The sequence below is a fragment of the Chlorocebus sabaeus genome, chromosome 21, assembly GCF_047675955.1.
Source record: "Chlorocebus sabaeus isolate Y175 chromosome 21, mChlSab1.0.hap1, whole genome shotgun sequence".
Classification (NCBI taxonomy): domain Eukaryota; kingdom Metazoa; phylum Chordata; class Mammalia; order Primates; family Cercopithecidae; genus Chlorocebus; species Chlorocebus sabaeus.
This window is the reverse complement of record NC_132924.1, coordinates 59,528,409-59,543,977: the sequence shown is the minus strand read 5'-3', so window position 1 is coordinate 59,543,977 and position 15,569 is coordinate 59,528,409. Positions and strand designations below refer to the sequence as shown.

Sequence of the window (15,569 nt, the reverse complement as noted above, 5' to 3'; positions counted from 1 at the left end):
CAAAGTTGATTATGATCATGGCATTAATCCTATAATTATTTGTATTGTACATTATTTCCTCAATTCTTGTGTGCAGTGTACTTTTCTCACTTTTTGGAGTGTTCATTTTCTTTTTTTAAGAACACGGCTTGATGAACTGAGAATGTTCTTAGAGAATGAGACTTGGGAACTTTGTCCTGTTAAGTCAAATTTCAGCATCTTGCAACTTCATGTAAGTGTTTCTTAAGAACAAAGAAATCTGTCGTTTAGTCATCTTTTTTACCCTTTTTCTTTGAAAAAAAAAGTCCGCAAATATATGAAAACATTTATAAAATAAATTAAGGAGCAGTTTCTTATCTTCCTTCCTTGAAAGTCATTAGTAGCCAGCCTCTTTTACAGGAATGACCCTTTTATGGTTGTGAAAAATCAGTCTTCTTTTATAAAATTCAGTTTACATACTTCAGGAAATCTCTTTTGCCTAAAAAGAGTTACAGTTAAAGTGATATTTTTTGTTTGTTTTGAATTCCAAAAAGGGCTGACTGCTGTATTTAAATTTTGCAAATAATTAATTAGCTATATTTTGGCATAGTTTAATACATATACAAATATAATACAAATAATTATATTTATAGAATTTTTTTATTCCTTAAAGGGACTAGTAAGTTCCTAATTTGTGCTGCAATTCTTAAATTTGCCTGTAATGAAAAAATGCCTCAGATATAAAAGAGGCACTTATAAAAAATACTCTTAACTAATTTGTATTAGTTAATCAGTTCCTCAAATACTTACAGAATAAGCAATCTGCGAAAAAGTCTTTAATTGGTTTGATTTTTCCCTTGGTTGAAACACATTGTAGATAAATATTCCTGTGTGAAAGATTGTGTTCTGCAAATACCAAGTGTCAAAATGCAGTGCATATAGTTAGATTCTTGTTCAGAAAGTACGGAGTCTTTAGTTTTTGCCTTTGGAAGGAATGCCTTTCTAGAAAGCAATTTTCTTACTCTGGATAAATGTACAGAATACATAATTAGAAGTTTTTTTTAATAGGGATTGATTGTGCTCATATTGTACAATAGCTTCTTATCCAGTTTTTTTATATTGTTTTCCTATTATAGAAATATTAAAAACACTGGAACATAGTGATTATTAAATGCTTTAAAGACAGCAAAATTAATGTTAATGTTAATTAGTATTAACATAACAACATTAAATTAACATAGGATTTACGAGTTCTCAAAGATTTAAGGTAATTCCTTAACATTATTTAGAATTCTGAGTTTAACACTCATTTTAGAATATCTATTAAATAATTTTATTTGAACTCCTTTTTAACCATCAGACTGTGTGTGTGTGTTGCGACATTGTCACACTTAGTATAATTGTAAGACATGTTTTTTAAAAAAGGCATGTTGAAGCATTCCCATCTAGGTGAACATTATCTCCTTTAAAGTAGTTACCTTGAAAACTATTCACAACTTAGTGTTCCCTGACATGCATTCCTGTGGATTGGATTTTCTAAAAATTAGTCTCGTTGATGTATATTCACTCCTTGTTTAGAATTATAAAAATAATGGCATGATACTTAGGCATTATTAATGTATATGATTAAATGTATAGTTGAAATGTAAAAGGAAAATAAACACATATATCATTTAATACAACAAGTCAATGTACCTTTCAAGAATTTTTAGAATACCTTTCAAGAATATCATTGAAATTTATATTTGGGATTTAAATATTGGGATTATTCCATTTAGAGAAAAGAAAAATGTTTGTTAAATTTTGTGATAAATCATTAAATCAAGATTTTTGTAATTCAAAGGAACTTTAGAGATTATTCCCGCTTTTCCTCTAATTAGCTGTGTGAGGTTGAACTTTGCACTGAATCCCTTCAAACTGCCTCAGTTTCCTCATGTGATTAATGCATAATTTAGACTAGGTCTTACAACTCTTTAGCTTTGCTAGGAGTAGAGGACACATCATATGACTTTGGCATATATGTTCATGTTGTCTGTTTCTTGGTATATAGAGAAAAGTAAATGAAAGTTTGTAGGCATCAATGTAACACATATACACTTCATACTTTGTTTCTGATGTATTTGTATAGAATATCTTAAGTGGTGCCAACATATGAAAAAGCATAGTGTTTTACTTTAACAATTAGTTTTCGTAAATGACTTTATTGATTAGGATTTTTGCTGTTCTGTTAAAATTTTTAGAAGACATCATTCAGATTTCTTAAGCTATTTTAAAAAATGATCTCCGCAGTTTCTTAAAGGAAGCCAAAAGTAGTTTGATGCAGATGATACTGTTTTAAGTGATATCATTCGCTGAGTTGTCTTTAGGAAAGCCTTTAGACATGTATTTCTAAGTGTGTACTTTTAGATAACTTGAAAGGTTTAAAAGTCAATAACTTGAAGATCAAGATGTTGTTTTTCTGCTAAGTCTACATTTATATTGAGGGATTCAGTTTATGTGTTAGAATTTTATTGTTGCTAAAAGGTATCTGGCTCCTTTTTTAACATCTAGGAATTTAAATTCATGGAACAGTCTCGCTCCCCATCAGTTTCACCTAGTAAGCAGCCAGTCTCAACTTCTTCAAAAACAGTGACCTTGTTTGAGCAGTACTGTAGTGGTGGGAATCCATTTGAAATTCAGGCCAACCACAAAGATGAAGAAACAGAAGATGTCTTAGCTTCTAATGGGGTATGTGGTGTATGTGAAACATAAGTGAGATTTTTTTTAGTTTAAAACTGTTCTACTCAATGAGCAAGGCAATTTACTACATTGGCTATGAATTATTATTTAAAAAGATATCCATTTACTACCCATTTATGTATCCATTTACTACCACCCTGCCCACCTATATACTTAATGTATCTATGATATTACATTTATAGATAATGACTTTACAATATGCTTTGTTGACCTTGACCTCTTGAATAGTAAATTTTCCCTTTATGTTTGCTTTATGTTCTTATTACATGATGTTCTTATCAGGTTGCTAATCAAATAGTAGTATAATTTCTTCACTGAATATTTATGTGATATATTATGTGAATATGATGTGATATATTGTGAGATGAGTGAGGGAATGGATATCATCTACCCTTTTTCTCGACACCCTTTATGGGTCACAGATTGCTTTTGTTCCATGTCCCTTTGTCTAAGAGAAAGTGGTAATGTCTTGCTTAATTGCTTGGCAGGGATATTTTTTTGAGATTTAGAAGTACAATGTTTTAACAACACTTTTTAGGACCTCAAAAACAATATTAACTAGATGTAGTGTGAATTAATGTAAAGGATTTGAAGGCAGATAATGAATATCATCTTTATTATTTATCAGCTGTGTGGCCCTTGGCAAATTATTTTAACTTTGTGACCCTCAGTTTCTCCATATTTACAGTGAGAGGAATGCTTGCTTCACAGCTACTTGCATGGTATTTTACTTGACTTAATAAGTTGTTTGATGGTTTCTTCTGATCTTCATAATTTCCATAATGACCCAATATAATTTTTATTTTTGATTGATGAAGCTAAAGTGAAAACCATTCAGATGTGACAAAAATATGTTGAAGGATTTGTCTTTATATTTTATGTTAGTTTTAGAATTTATTTTTCATTTGGTGAAGATGAAATTCATGAAGTTTAAATTGTTTCATAGTAAGCCATATTTAAAATTATGATTCAGTGATTCTTTGTGACATTTTGCCTCTGTGAAATTGACTAAACTGAGAGGAATTTAAAGTCATTCCAATTATTTTAGAATAACATATCTCTCTATAAAAGTGATTCACTAACTAAAACTTACATAGCATTTGATTCCCATTATTTGCAGCAGTGTGTTCTATAAAGTTGCTGTGAATATTGATTTAACAAATACTCAACCATTACTCCCAGAGCAAATATAGGATTAGGTTCCTATAAGCCTCTGGTTACAACATATTTATCAGCCCATCAGTACATAATCTGAATTCATAGTCAACAACACCATAACTCTTGCCTAAATGAAGCTTATCAGACACACATGTTTTATTTCTAAGGCACATCACAGCCTTCTTGTGCTTAGAAACACTGGACAGCACTTCAGGGCTACACTTGTGGTGGCATTCTAAACAGTTAAATCACCAACAAAAAGCACAAAAATACAAAGCACTTGGCACTAAATAGGTCATGAAAAGGAAACTTGTTTATAGTATGAGAGCCTAAGCAAGAAGACAGAGCATGCTTTGTATTCAGCTGGGAACATGCATGTTGGATGACTCAAACTTTTCACTGTTCTGCACATTTATGAATGACTCCAGAAATATCATAAGTGTTGACTTTAGGGTTACAAATAAATTTCAGTGAGCAGGCAAATTTGCAAACATTGAATCCTCAAATAATGGGTATCTGTGATACGATGTGGTCACAAAACTCTGTTGTTCTAATCAGGACATCCTAGTTTGTGTAGAATACCTTTCTGCATAGCATGAGGATCACATTGTGTATAAGTATAAAGGAGTACCTGCAGTTATTAATGTGTGATCTCATCTTCCCAGGTGCAACTTATGTCCTTGAGAATCAGGGTCCACATCTAAATACGACCTTTTTATTAACAGACTCTCAAAAAACAGTTGTTGAATTAGGGGACTAAATTATTTCCATGTTGTTATCATACTGGTTTTCTCAACTGTCATGTGGAGATAAAACTTCCTCATAGAAGTGTCTGTACAATTAAATGAGATAATTCATGAAAGAACTTAGCATAATACTTGGTTAAAAACTCAATGTTAGCTATTATTTAATCATACTAATATTAGCCATTATTTAATCATATTAATCTATAACATTAATAGATGATGATGATGAAAGTGTTGTCACTGCTTCCTTTACTGTGCATGAATTCCACTGTCCTTTCCCGTGCTGGCACTGGGCCATGGTGCCATAAAGATGATGAAAATGTTAGGAAGACAACCTTCCTCTCAGGAGTAAATCTACCATTTTTGTCCTCATTCTCAGCAGGTCACTGTGTTCTAAGCTTAATTTTCTAAGCTGCCCTTGAAATTAAGTCTTATAGTGAATTAAAACATCAGCATGTGTGTTGTGCATGTTTATTAAGCTAAAGTAATACTTCCAGAGTGCCAGAATTGGATATTGAACCTCTTTTTAATGAATTTTATTAGCAAATTGGAAATAAGTATGGTGAAACTTCTGAGAGACTTTAAGTTAAAAAAAAAAAACAAACGTGCTTATGTGTACTCTTCTTCTCTTTTTAGGCCTAGTGGAATGTTTGTTAGGTTTTCGTTTATGGTGATTTTATTTTGTTGCACATATTCAAGCTTTTATAGGTGTAATATTTTTCTTTTGTGCTGATTAAGGTAGAATGATGAAGACAATGGAAGAATAATCAGATTCTTGGTGACAACATTAAAACTAAACTACGGATTTTCTTGTATTTAGCGGTTTCTTATAAAATTGAGTACTTTCGCTGTGTTGAGACACCCCACGAAAAGAGGCCCTTTATACTCATTTTTTAATATCCTGTGTTTTCTTCAGTATGAATCTGATGAACAAGAAAAGAGTGCTTATCAAGAGTATGACAGTGACAGTGATGTTCCTGAGGAACTCAAACGAGACTATGTGGATGAGCAGACAGGAGATGTTCCTGTGAAAAGGTGATTGTTCTTAAATTGTGTGGTATTTAGCATTTTATCTTGTGCTCTTAACATATAGGATTTCCTTTAAGGTTAAGAAGAAACAAAAATTATGTTTTTTGGTACTTATTATGTCACCTGACAGAAGTTAGTATGTTTTAAATGATTCCTGGAAGGCTAAAAATGTGTTTTTCCTCCTAACATTTCATAACTGGATTTCATGAAAAATAAAATAGTTATATGAAAAGTTCTGCCTAGCAAAACCTTTGCCAGCATCTCACAAATCAGTTCATTTAACTATGAACTGGATTGTTAATGTGTCAAAAAAGAAATTGATTTAGCCATTTAAAAGTTCTTAAATGGCTAGTTTTAATGTAGCTTTCCTTAGAGTTATGTAGTGTGTTTGACATTGCTTTTTGTAGCAAGATTCTAATTCCTTTTTTATGGCATCACGAAGTTAGTTATTTTTTAAAATCTGTTAAAATTATTGTCGAAAATATTGGGCATAATCAAAGAGATTAGTTTTTGCAGAGGAAAAAGCCTTTAGATTTATAAAATCAATCCTGCCTTTGGTGGCCATTTATGTGATTTACATAGATAAATAAAAAACCTCAAGGAGAAAATGGTCATTTGTTTTGTATGTGGAGTTCTTGCTTCAATCTTGTAAACACAGAAAATCACCACTTATTTCCCCTGTGTCATTTTTGTTCACTATTTGAACTTTCTACCAAGGTGTCCTCATTAGTGGTTGAGTTTTGTTTTATGATAAACTGACCTCTTCAAAACTATGATAATTATAACAGAATTTTTTCTTACCTTTTGCCAGTTAAATGGGCCTGATTCTGGAATGTTGAAATGACTTGATTTCATGACTATCATACGTTTAGTGACTATAAATGTACTTTTTTTCTTAATGGTAGTAACGATAAGTATACTCTTACCGTTTAACGCCAAGCTACCTATTTAATACTGTTTAACTTGAAATCCCGACTGAAATAATACTGTTTTCAAAAGTGAGCAATTCACGAAATTGTAGCTATTTTAATTGAAAAAATTTGTTCTATTGGTTTTTGCATATGTATGATATTAAGTGTCAGTATGATCTACTGTTAACTAAATAGAACTATTTTGTTGGAATTCTTTATTAGATGTTTTGGGCATATTTTGGCCAAAAGGAAAGGTCTATTTGAATTGAAATGTACAAGTAAGATAGTGTCTGCCATGTGTATATACCTCCATTTTTGGTAGGGTTACCGCAGCCCCCTAAACTTACCCCTAAGAAGTCTGAATTGAATGAATTAGTGCCTGAAGCCAATAAATTAAGAGTTATTATCAATTCTAACTTGTGTCTCTTGAGTTGACCAATTTTTCTGGCATTTCACCACTACCATTCTAGTTTATCCCAAAATTATCTCTGTGCCAGATTATTAAATCAACTCCTTTACCTTGGATTCTTGTCTCTAGGCTTGCCCCATTCCAAACAACTCTTAGATTTAAATTTAGGGTTTTTTTTTTTTCATAGTTACAAATTTAATCTTGGTGTTTTTCTGGTTAGCTTTTAGTGACTCACCACTGTATTCAAGATAAGGTTCATATCCCTCAGGTTTGATTGCTTTCAGGGATATCCGGCCTTTACTTGCCTCCTTTCTTGTTACTTTCCCCTCTGTTCATTTCTTCTACTTGCGAATGTGGTGAACTCCTTGTACTTTTCTGAGCACACTCTCTTCTCTCTTATCTCTAACCCTGTTTTATGCTGGCCCTTTTTTCTGTGCTGACCATATAACTTTTACTTTTCTTTCGAACCTAACCTAATGCTGCCCCTTAACCCCAAATACTGTCACCAATATTCTCTACTTAATTCAGATTCTTAGGAGGGTATTTTTTCATGTTTATAAGTTTCTGAAATCAAGAAACATAGTACATCTGCACCTAGATATGTAATTATCTTGGAAAATTTGTTGTTTAAAGTGATTAGTTTTTTTAGTGGTTGATAATGTTTTATAATCGAAGAAATGCATTATGGTACTTTATTTTTTTGCTCACTTATTTCCCTTACTTATGGATTGTAAATTTTATAAGGATAAGAAGTTAATCTCTATATCTTTACCTAATGCATAGTACGATTTTCATTAAATAATTAGTTAATAAAGGCTATGGACTAATCTGAGTAACTTATTGGTTTATTACTTGACAACTCTAGCAACTCTGTTTTGTTTTTTCATATAAAGTGTTTCTCGGGAAACTCTAAAAAGCAGGAAGAAATCAGATTACAGTCTAAATAAAGTGAATGCCCCTATCTTAACAAATACAACGTTGAATGTAATAAGACTTGTTGGTAAGTAGCTACACATTTAAAAACAAAGAAAAAGAAACATTATAACAGTTAAATTAGTTTGTTACTGAATGACTTTTACTTGTGGTTTTCGTTGTCTGGTATACTCCAGTGCTCTCTGCAATAAGGGATTTAAGGTTATCATATGTCTATGCTTCTCATTTTAAATGTTCCAAATACTATAATACTAATAGTAATGCCAGTTTCTCTTTTTAAGTTACCTGTTTATTAAGTCTTTGTATCTTCCAATTTTTCTAAAATATTTCAGTTAATTGAAATGTGATGAAAAATTCTCTAGGTAGGTTAGAGGTACATGTAAGATAAGATAGTACCAGTTTCACATTTATACAATATTTTTCTACTTTGTTGTTTCATAGATCTTTACGGTATTCTGTCAGGCAGAGTGAATAGTGACTTTCTGACATTTTCAGACTCAAGGGATTTACAAGCTAAATGTTCAGATTATAGGAAATGTTGTTCTTATTACAGAGAAGACATTTATTGATGATTTTGTAGAAGGGAAACAATATGAAGAAATGATATTTTAAATACTCGGGTTTGAGGATGATGTGGATTTTTTTTTAATGTCAGTATTTCAACATCTTGTATGTTTTTAGCCTTTCTATCTCACTAATAAGTCTATCTATTTGACAAATAAGTTATAGAGATGTCTTCTCATATTAACCTTCATTATTCCAATCAGGAATTTTAGTGGTTTTCTATAAAAATCTCTATCTATGGAGATGGTATTTACCTATTGCCTAGTTTGATTAATCTTAGCTCTATTGAAATAGTCCGTGTTCTTTAAGATAATTATTAAATGTAATTAGTGAATAGGATAAAATGTATAGAATGCTTTTTAGGAGTCATGGTTTCTCTAGAAAGAGCAAAAAATGTTACTGAACTGAGAAGAAAAGAAAGGTATACATTTTCATGATGCTCAGAAGAAAGGATAGATTCTAAAAAGCTATTCTGTGACTAATTATTGCCAGGGAACTAAACTTTTCTTCTTCTTCCAAGAGAACTGACTGAACATAGTGTCAGAAATAACTCTCTAGAATTTGTAGAATCAGAATTGGAAGAGTGCTGAGAGGTCATTGGTATAAGTTCCCATGAAGTCGGTTGTCTTTCTGTAATGTCTCTAATATGTGGTGGCTGTCTGGCTTCTGTTTCGTGATTCCCAGTCATTGGAAACATAGCGGTTTGCAAGACTACTCATTCTATCATTAGACTGATCTCATTAGTAGAAGTCTCTTCCCCAAGGTAAACCAAAACCTGTCTCTCTGTGTTTCTAGCTTTTGGTCTGTCCTTTTGGTCTAAGAGTTCTGCCCTTAGAAGCAAGAAGAATAAGTTCATGCTTTAAAAAAAATTTTTTTTTCTATTTCTATTTATTCTGTTCTTCTATTTCTTTTATCTTCTATTTCTTCTTTTCTTCCATGTGATCACTTTTCAGATATGTGGTGGTAGTTGTCCTGTCCTTCCTTTTCTCATACCAACCACCCCACAATCCATTTTTCAGGCTTCATGGGCTCAGTTCCTTTATCTTGTCCTCACTGATAGAAATTCAGACATTTCAGAATAATTGTCATCCTCCTTAGCCTTCTAGACTCAGCAGTTTTCAGTGTCTGAACACATCACTTGAGATGTAGTCAGCTTTTGCTAGATTATATTGAAGTAACAAGCAGTTCTTGGTGCATCAATGACTTTCAACCACAAAGTTTTATTTTTCACTCGTGATACGCATTGTCTCCTGATTATATGTAGCTCTGCTCCGTGTGTCTCTTCATTCTAAGATGTAGGTTGAAAGAATAGTACCAACCAATCTGGAACATGGGAAGAAGAGCAAGAGCAAACTCTGTTATGACTCCTGAAGCTTCTGCTTCCATGTGTCACCCTTGACTTCCTCTGACATGTCATGGCCAAAGCAAGTCAGGCTTGGCAAAGGGAGGGAGAAGTATGCTTCTGCCACAGGAAGCACTGCAAGTCAAGGAAAGTGGGCGGGACTGTATCATGCTCTTATGAGAAATTGGGAAAAATAATATAATTAAACACATCTAAACAGTTGTTTATATTTTTTACCTTACCTAGTTCAAAAGGGGCTGGAGGTAGTCATGTTGCTGTTTACTCTGAAGGCATATTTTCATAATAATCAAATAAAATAAAATACAAGGCTAAGGCAAAGTTGAGGAATGGGCACATGATGCTTTATCATATCATATTTAATGCAGACATCAAATACAGTGCTTAACTTCTTGGTAGGCATAAGGGAATTCACAAAACAATGTATTCCACTATCCTTATTATCTGTGAAAAAGATACAGGCCTTTATAATAATGGTAGAAATATGCTTCTGGTGCTGAATTCAGACGATAGTAACAACAAATTCTTATATGAAGATTGCTGATCAACATAGTGGGCCTTGCTTTTGAACAGTGGGTTTATAGGAACTGAGAAAAGCCACATTCAAGAGCCTTTGAAGTATGGCACAGTCCTGAATAAAACCTTACTCTGTGAAGAGAATTTGACTCTTGCAATTTCAGCTTTCTACACTACCATATCTTTTACTGGACTTGCAATTAGGAAACAATGCCGAGTATGACGATTTAACTTTTATATCTTTTCATTTAGGACTGGGATTAGGTGCTGCCATTATCACCTCAGTTGGGATCCCCAGTAGACTTTTATTCTTACCATTTTCTCTCTCCCTGGGATGTTTTTATCTTCAGTTTTTAGATATATACAAAACAGAACTTTAAGGAAGCCACTGTCTCAGAGGTCTCTGACTAGTAAATGCACTATTCCATCCACTGTTGTTATTGCATAGAAGTGCCTGAAGATTATAAACTGGCAAAAGTCATGCCTCTTCCTACAAAGGGAGAAGTATGGTTATGTAAATAAGACAGATTAATTTTTGGTACTTGAGAAGATGAAGGAACTAATTATTGAGTATTTCGGAAACACATATTAGAACATTAAAGGCATATTTAAAATGTCCCTTTCAAGTAGTATTTACTTGGCAGATAATTAGCAGAGAGTAAACAAAAGAGTGTTAATGGGGCTCCCTTACCCCAGGTGGTAACTAAATTTATTAGAAAGGCTCAGGGAGGCTTTGCACTAGTGGAGAGAACTGATCAGAAGACTTGCTTGTATTATATAAAGAGAAAATTCTGTCAGCCTGATGGTTTCTTGCAGACAGAGAAAGAGAAATTTTAGGAAATGTGTCTCATCAGTGAAATAGCCTTGGTATTCGTGGTTCTCTCTCCTGGAAACAGCTCTCACTTGAGCAGGTATGATAGGTCTGAGGAGCAGGAGCTAGATTACTGAAGTCCATGCTTATAACAACTGCCGACAACAACAAAATTACCACTTTAGTAGCTAGAAAAAAATATACCCTAGCACATGCATCAGTATTTAAAATGAAAATATGATATGTGCATCTAAGGGATATTTAGGTGTAATATATATTCTTTTAGGTATAATATACATTCTTTTCCTTGGGGGAAGGTAAAATACTAGATGACAGACTGTTGAAGTTTCCCAGCACTTTAGTTTGCTGGCATACTCTTTATCATTGAGCATTTTAAATTGAAAGGTAATGCATGAAAGTGGTTAAAAATTAAAATACCACAAGGTATAAGCAGAGCCCCTGAGCTGCAAATCTCCTTCCCCAGACAAAACGACTCAGTTTCTCCTGTTTTCTTCTGGAAATATTAGTGTTAGTACAAATATATTTAATATGTGTATCTCCTCTCTCCTATTTTTTTGTTGTTGTTTTGTTTGTTTCGAAAATTGGATTACACTATACTGTTTTTATCTGGCTTTTTTACTTAAAATATCTTAAGATTACACTTAAAATAACTTAATGTATTACTTATCTTAGTATATGTGGATTTCATTCTTTTTTCCTATTGTATAGATGTAATATTATAAGTGCCACAATTTATACGTCTTCTACTTTTCAACATATAGGTTACGTCATTTCATACTACAAACTACCACAGCAAGTATCCTTGAAGAAATATCTTTGTGCATATACAGATAGAGCTATAGAACAAATTCCTATAAATGCTTCCTCTAGCTGGATGAAAGAGTATATACATTTCCAGTTTTGATGGACATTCTCAATTTACCAATGAGGTTACTAACGAGCTTACTAACAGAGTTCTGTTAGTTTACTCATTCATCAACAGTATTTGAGGGTAGCTCTTTTCTTAGTCTCAGCAACACTGTATATCCTCCAGCTTTGGGTCCTTGCTAGTCTGATAGGTTAAAAATGCCATCTCATTCAAAAATGTGTTTAATTATGAGTGAATTGAAGCATCTTTTCATATGCTTAAAAGACATTTCTATTTACTTGCGAACTACTTATATCCACTGCTCATTTTTACGTAATAAGGAAATTATAGGTTTTAATTTCAACATTAAGGAAATCAGCTCCTTTTTTGCCATGTATATTGCATTCATCAGTTTTAGTCCAACAGATTTTTTGTTTTTTTGAGTCACTACTTTGTTTCCAGCTAGCTGTTGGAGATACAGTCATGAAGAAACCATAGTCTTTCTACTTAAGGAACCCAACAAGGGAAATAGCATACAAATAAAAAAATTTACAGTGTGTTGTTATAAGCATAAATAAACAGAAAAGAGGCGAGAGAAAGAATGATGATTAATTTTCCTTTTTGGGTGGGAAGTGAAAGGACTGATTCACTGTGGGGACTGACACCCTAATTGAGTTTGAAAGATGAATAAGTTCTCATAGATGAAGAAGTTGATAAAGGCATTTTGGACAGAAAGAACATGTGCAAGACATGATATATTCAGAGATCCCAGTAGTCTAGTTTGCTGGAATGTGAGAAACATGATGGGGGCTGGAGGCAGAAGCAGGGGAGATGTGACGAGAAAGATGGGCAAGAACCGATTATCAGAAGGCCTCATAGACTGTCCTATGCAGCTTGGACACAAGCGCCTTCAGGGATTTCTAACAGGGGAGAGACCCCAGCAGATTTGTTGTTTTTAAAAAAGTGTAAATAAGGGATTGACTTTGGCTAAGGGGAAACTGGAGAAGGTCAAAGACTGGATGGCAGACTGTTGAAGTGTCCCAGGCAAGGGATGATGAGGACATAAGCCTGGATATGGATGGCAGTGGCCATTGTAATAGAGAGAAGGGCAGATTAGAGAGATTTTAGAAATACAACAGACAGAATCGGTGAATCAGTGATGAGCGATCACTCAAATTTTAGGATTGTGCGATTAACTAGTGATAATGCCAGAAATGAAAAAGGAAAGATGAGAGGAAGACCAAGTTTGCAGAGCTGATGATAGGGTAGACTTTGGACGTATAGAGGTACCTCTGGGACGTTTAAGTAGAAATAGTCTATAGGTAGTTACATAGATGGATGTGGAGGTCAGGAGCAAAAAGATGATCAGGATACATAATTTGAGTCATTGTTATAAAATAGTTAAAACTGTGATAGTGGATGAGTTTATTTTGGCAGAAGCTCTTAACCTTTTGAGTTCATAGAAAATCAGACAGAAGTTCTACTACCCTTTCTACACACAAAAACGTATAACACAAGATAGCTGAGTGTGGAAACCTAGGAAACAGCAGTGGATATGGATATATTAGAAGGGCAAACAGCAAGATCAGACAGTGAAGGAGGTCATGAATGAGCAGCAGAAAGGCAGGAGAAAAATTAGGAGGTGAAGTAGAGGTCTTGAAAACCAAGGCATGAGGGCCTGTCAAGAAGAAAGAAGAACTGTGCTTTATTGTTTTATTCATCTTTTATGGTGATCTAGCCTTTGATTTTTAAATTTTGGCACCCACCAGAATCACCTAGAGGGATTGTTAAAACGCAGATTGCTGGCTGGGTTTGGTGGCTCACACCTGTAATCCCAGTACTTTGGGAGGCCAAGGCAGATGGATCACTTAAGGTCAGGAGTTTGAGAGCAGCCTGGCCAACATGGCAAAACCCTGTCTCTTCTACAAATACAAAAATTAGCCAGATGTGGTAGGGCACTCCTGTAATCCCACCTAGTTGGGAGGCTGAGGCATGAGAATGGCTTGAACCCAGGAGGCAGAGGTTGCAGTGAGCCAAGGTTGCAGCAAGCTGAGATTGTACCACTGCACCACAGCCTGGGTGACAGGGCAAGACTGTCTGAAATAAACAAACAAAACACAGATTGCTGTCCCCCACTCCCAGAGTATCTGATTCAGTAGCTCTAGGGTATAACCTGAGAATGGGCATCTTTAACAAGTTGCCAGGTAATGTTGATGCAGCTGGTCTAGGGACCACACTTTGAGAACCTTTGGTTCCTTTCTGTTATTTTCCTAATTGAAATGTAAAACAATGTGTATTTAACGGGAAAATTCTTGACTGCATAACGTAATTAAAATGGTAGCTTCTTTTGTTTTTTTGAATATAAGTTGTTTTTAAAGTATCCTTGTTTCAGATATTTGGATAAAATTAGAGTTCAATGAAGTCATAGTGTAGTCTTACAGAAGTATCACAATACTTTTTTATGTGTTTTAAAATTTTAAAACCATGTTTTATGATTAAGTTATCTTTTAAATAAACAATATTTTCATATGTAATGTTTAAGGAAAAAAAGTTTGTCATTCTCTTTAAACTACATGCTAGTATTTCTGTTTATAATCATATTATAATAATGATATAATTATATCATTAATATACTATAATTAATATACATTTATATATTATATACATTATATAGTATATATAATATATACATTAATATAATAGTATGTAGACAATATATACACTATACTATATATAATATTTATGCTACTATATATACTATAGTATAATATATATACTATACTAATATATATACTATATATTATCTACATACTAATACTATAAGATAATACTATGAGATAACATATATTTAGATGTTATTTACATGAATTTATATTTTTAACATTTAAAAATATTTTCTGAATTGCTACCTATATGTACAGCCTTATCTTTTGAGAGCATAATCCTAAAAGCACCATCCCTCAGTACGTGTCACAAGAAAATGACATTGGAGATTTGGGGGGCTGAGATATAATATTTAAAAAATAAACCTGGTAGCCAGGCACTTAGGTAATGGACTTGTCATCTTTTTACTCTGGTCTTCACTTCATTATTCAATACCTTTTTCTAAATTGTCCAAGCTGAACCAACTTTCCTTTCCTTTATGCCTCTTTTATAGCTTTTCCAGTTTGTCTTATGTGCTATTATGGCCTTACATGCCATTTATATTCATTGATGGTTTCTCACATTAGTGTACTGAAATAAGAATAATGACTATTCTTCCAACTCAGAATCTGTTCCTGCTTGTGTCCCATCAGGTTATAAACTCCAATAGATGAGAGCCTTAAATCATTTTTGTAGCATCTTTATGTGGCACATGGCCAAGTGCTTTTTACTTTTGTAGGAACCCAATAGATGCTGGACTGACAAACCTTAATTTTTAAAATCTTCAGTATAGGAGAAACCAATTTTCTCTCTTGTCATATCCCAATGGGAAAAATTTCTCCCCCATGTTTCCAGCATTGTTATGGAACTCCTATACTCTTTTACAAATGACACTATACAAACAACATCAGTTCTCTTTTCCAG

At 33.3% G+C, this 15,569-nt stretch overlaps 1 protein-coding gene across 2 annotated transcripts in view; it reads left to right on the top strand.

Moving 5' to 3' along the window:
* The window catches only part of VPS50 (VPS50 subunit of EARP/GARPII complex), a 119,637-nt gene that overhangs the window by 71,989 nt on the left and 32,079 nt on the right, over positions 1-15,569 (top strand). For both annotated transcript variants that reach the window (XM_007982147.3, XM_007982145.3), the window contains exons 17-20: positions 121-211; positions 2,509-2,685; positions 5,518-5,636; positions 7,844-7,950. In XM_007982147.3, the coding sequence (XP_007980338.1) occupies positions 121-211; positions 2,509-2,685; positions 5,518-5,636; positions 7,844-7,950 (494 nt within the window). The remainder of the gene's footprint in view (positions 1-120; positions 212-2,508; positions 2,686-5,517; positions 5,637-7,843; positions 7,951-15,569) is intronic.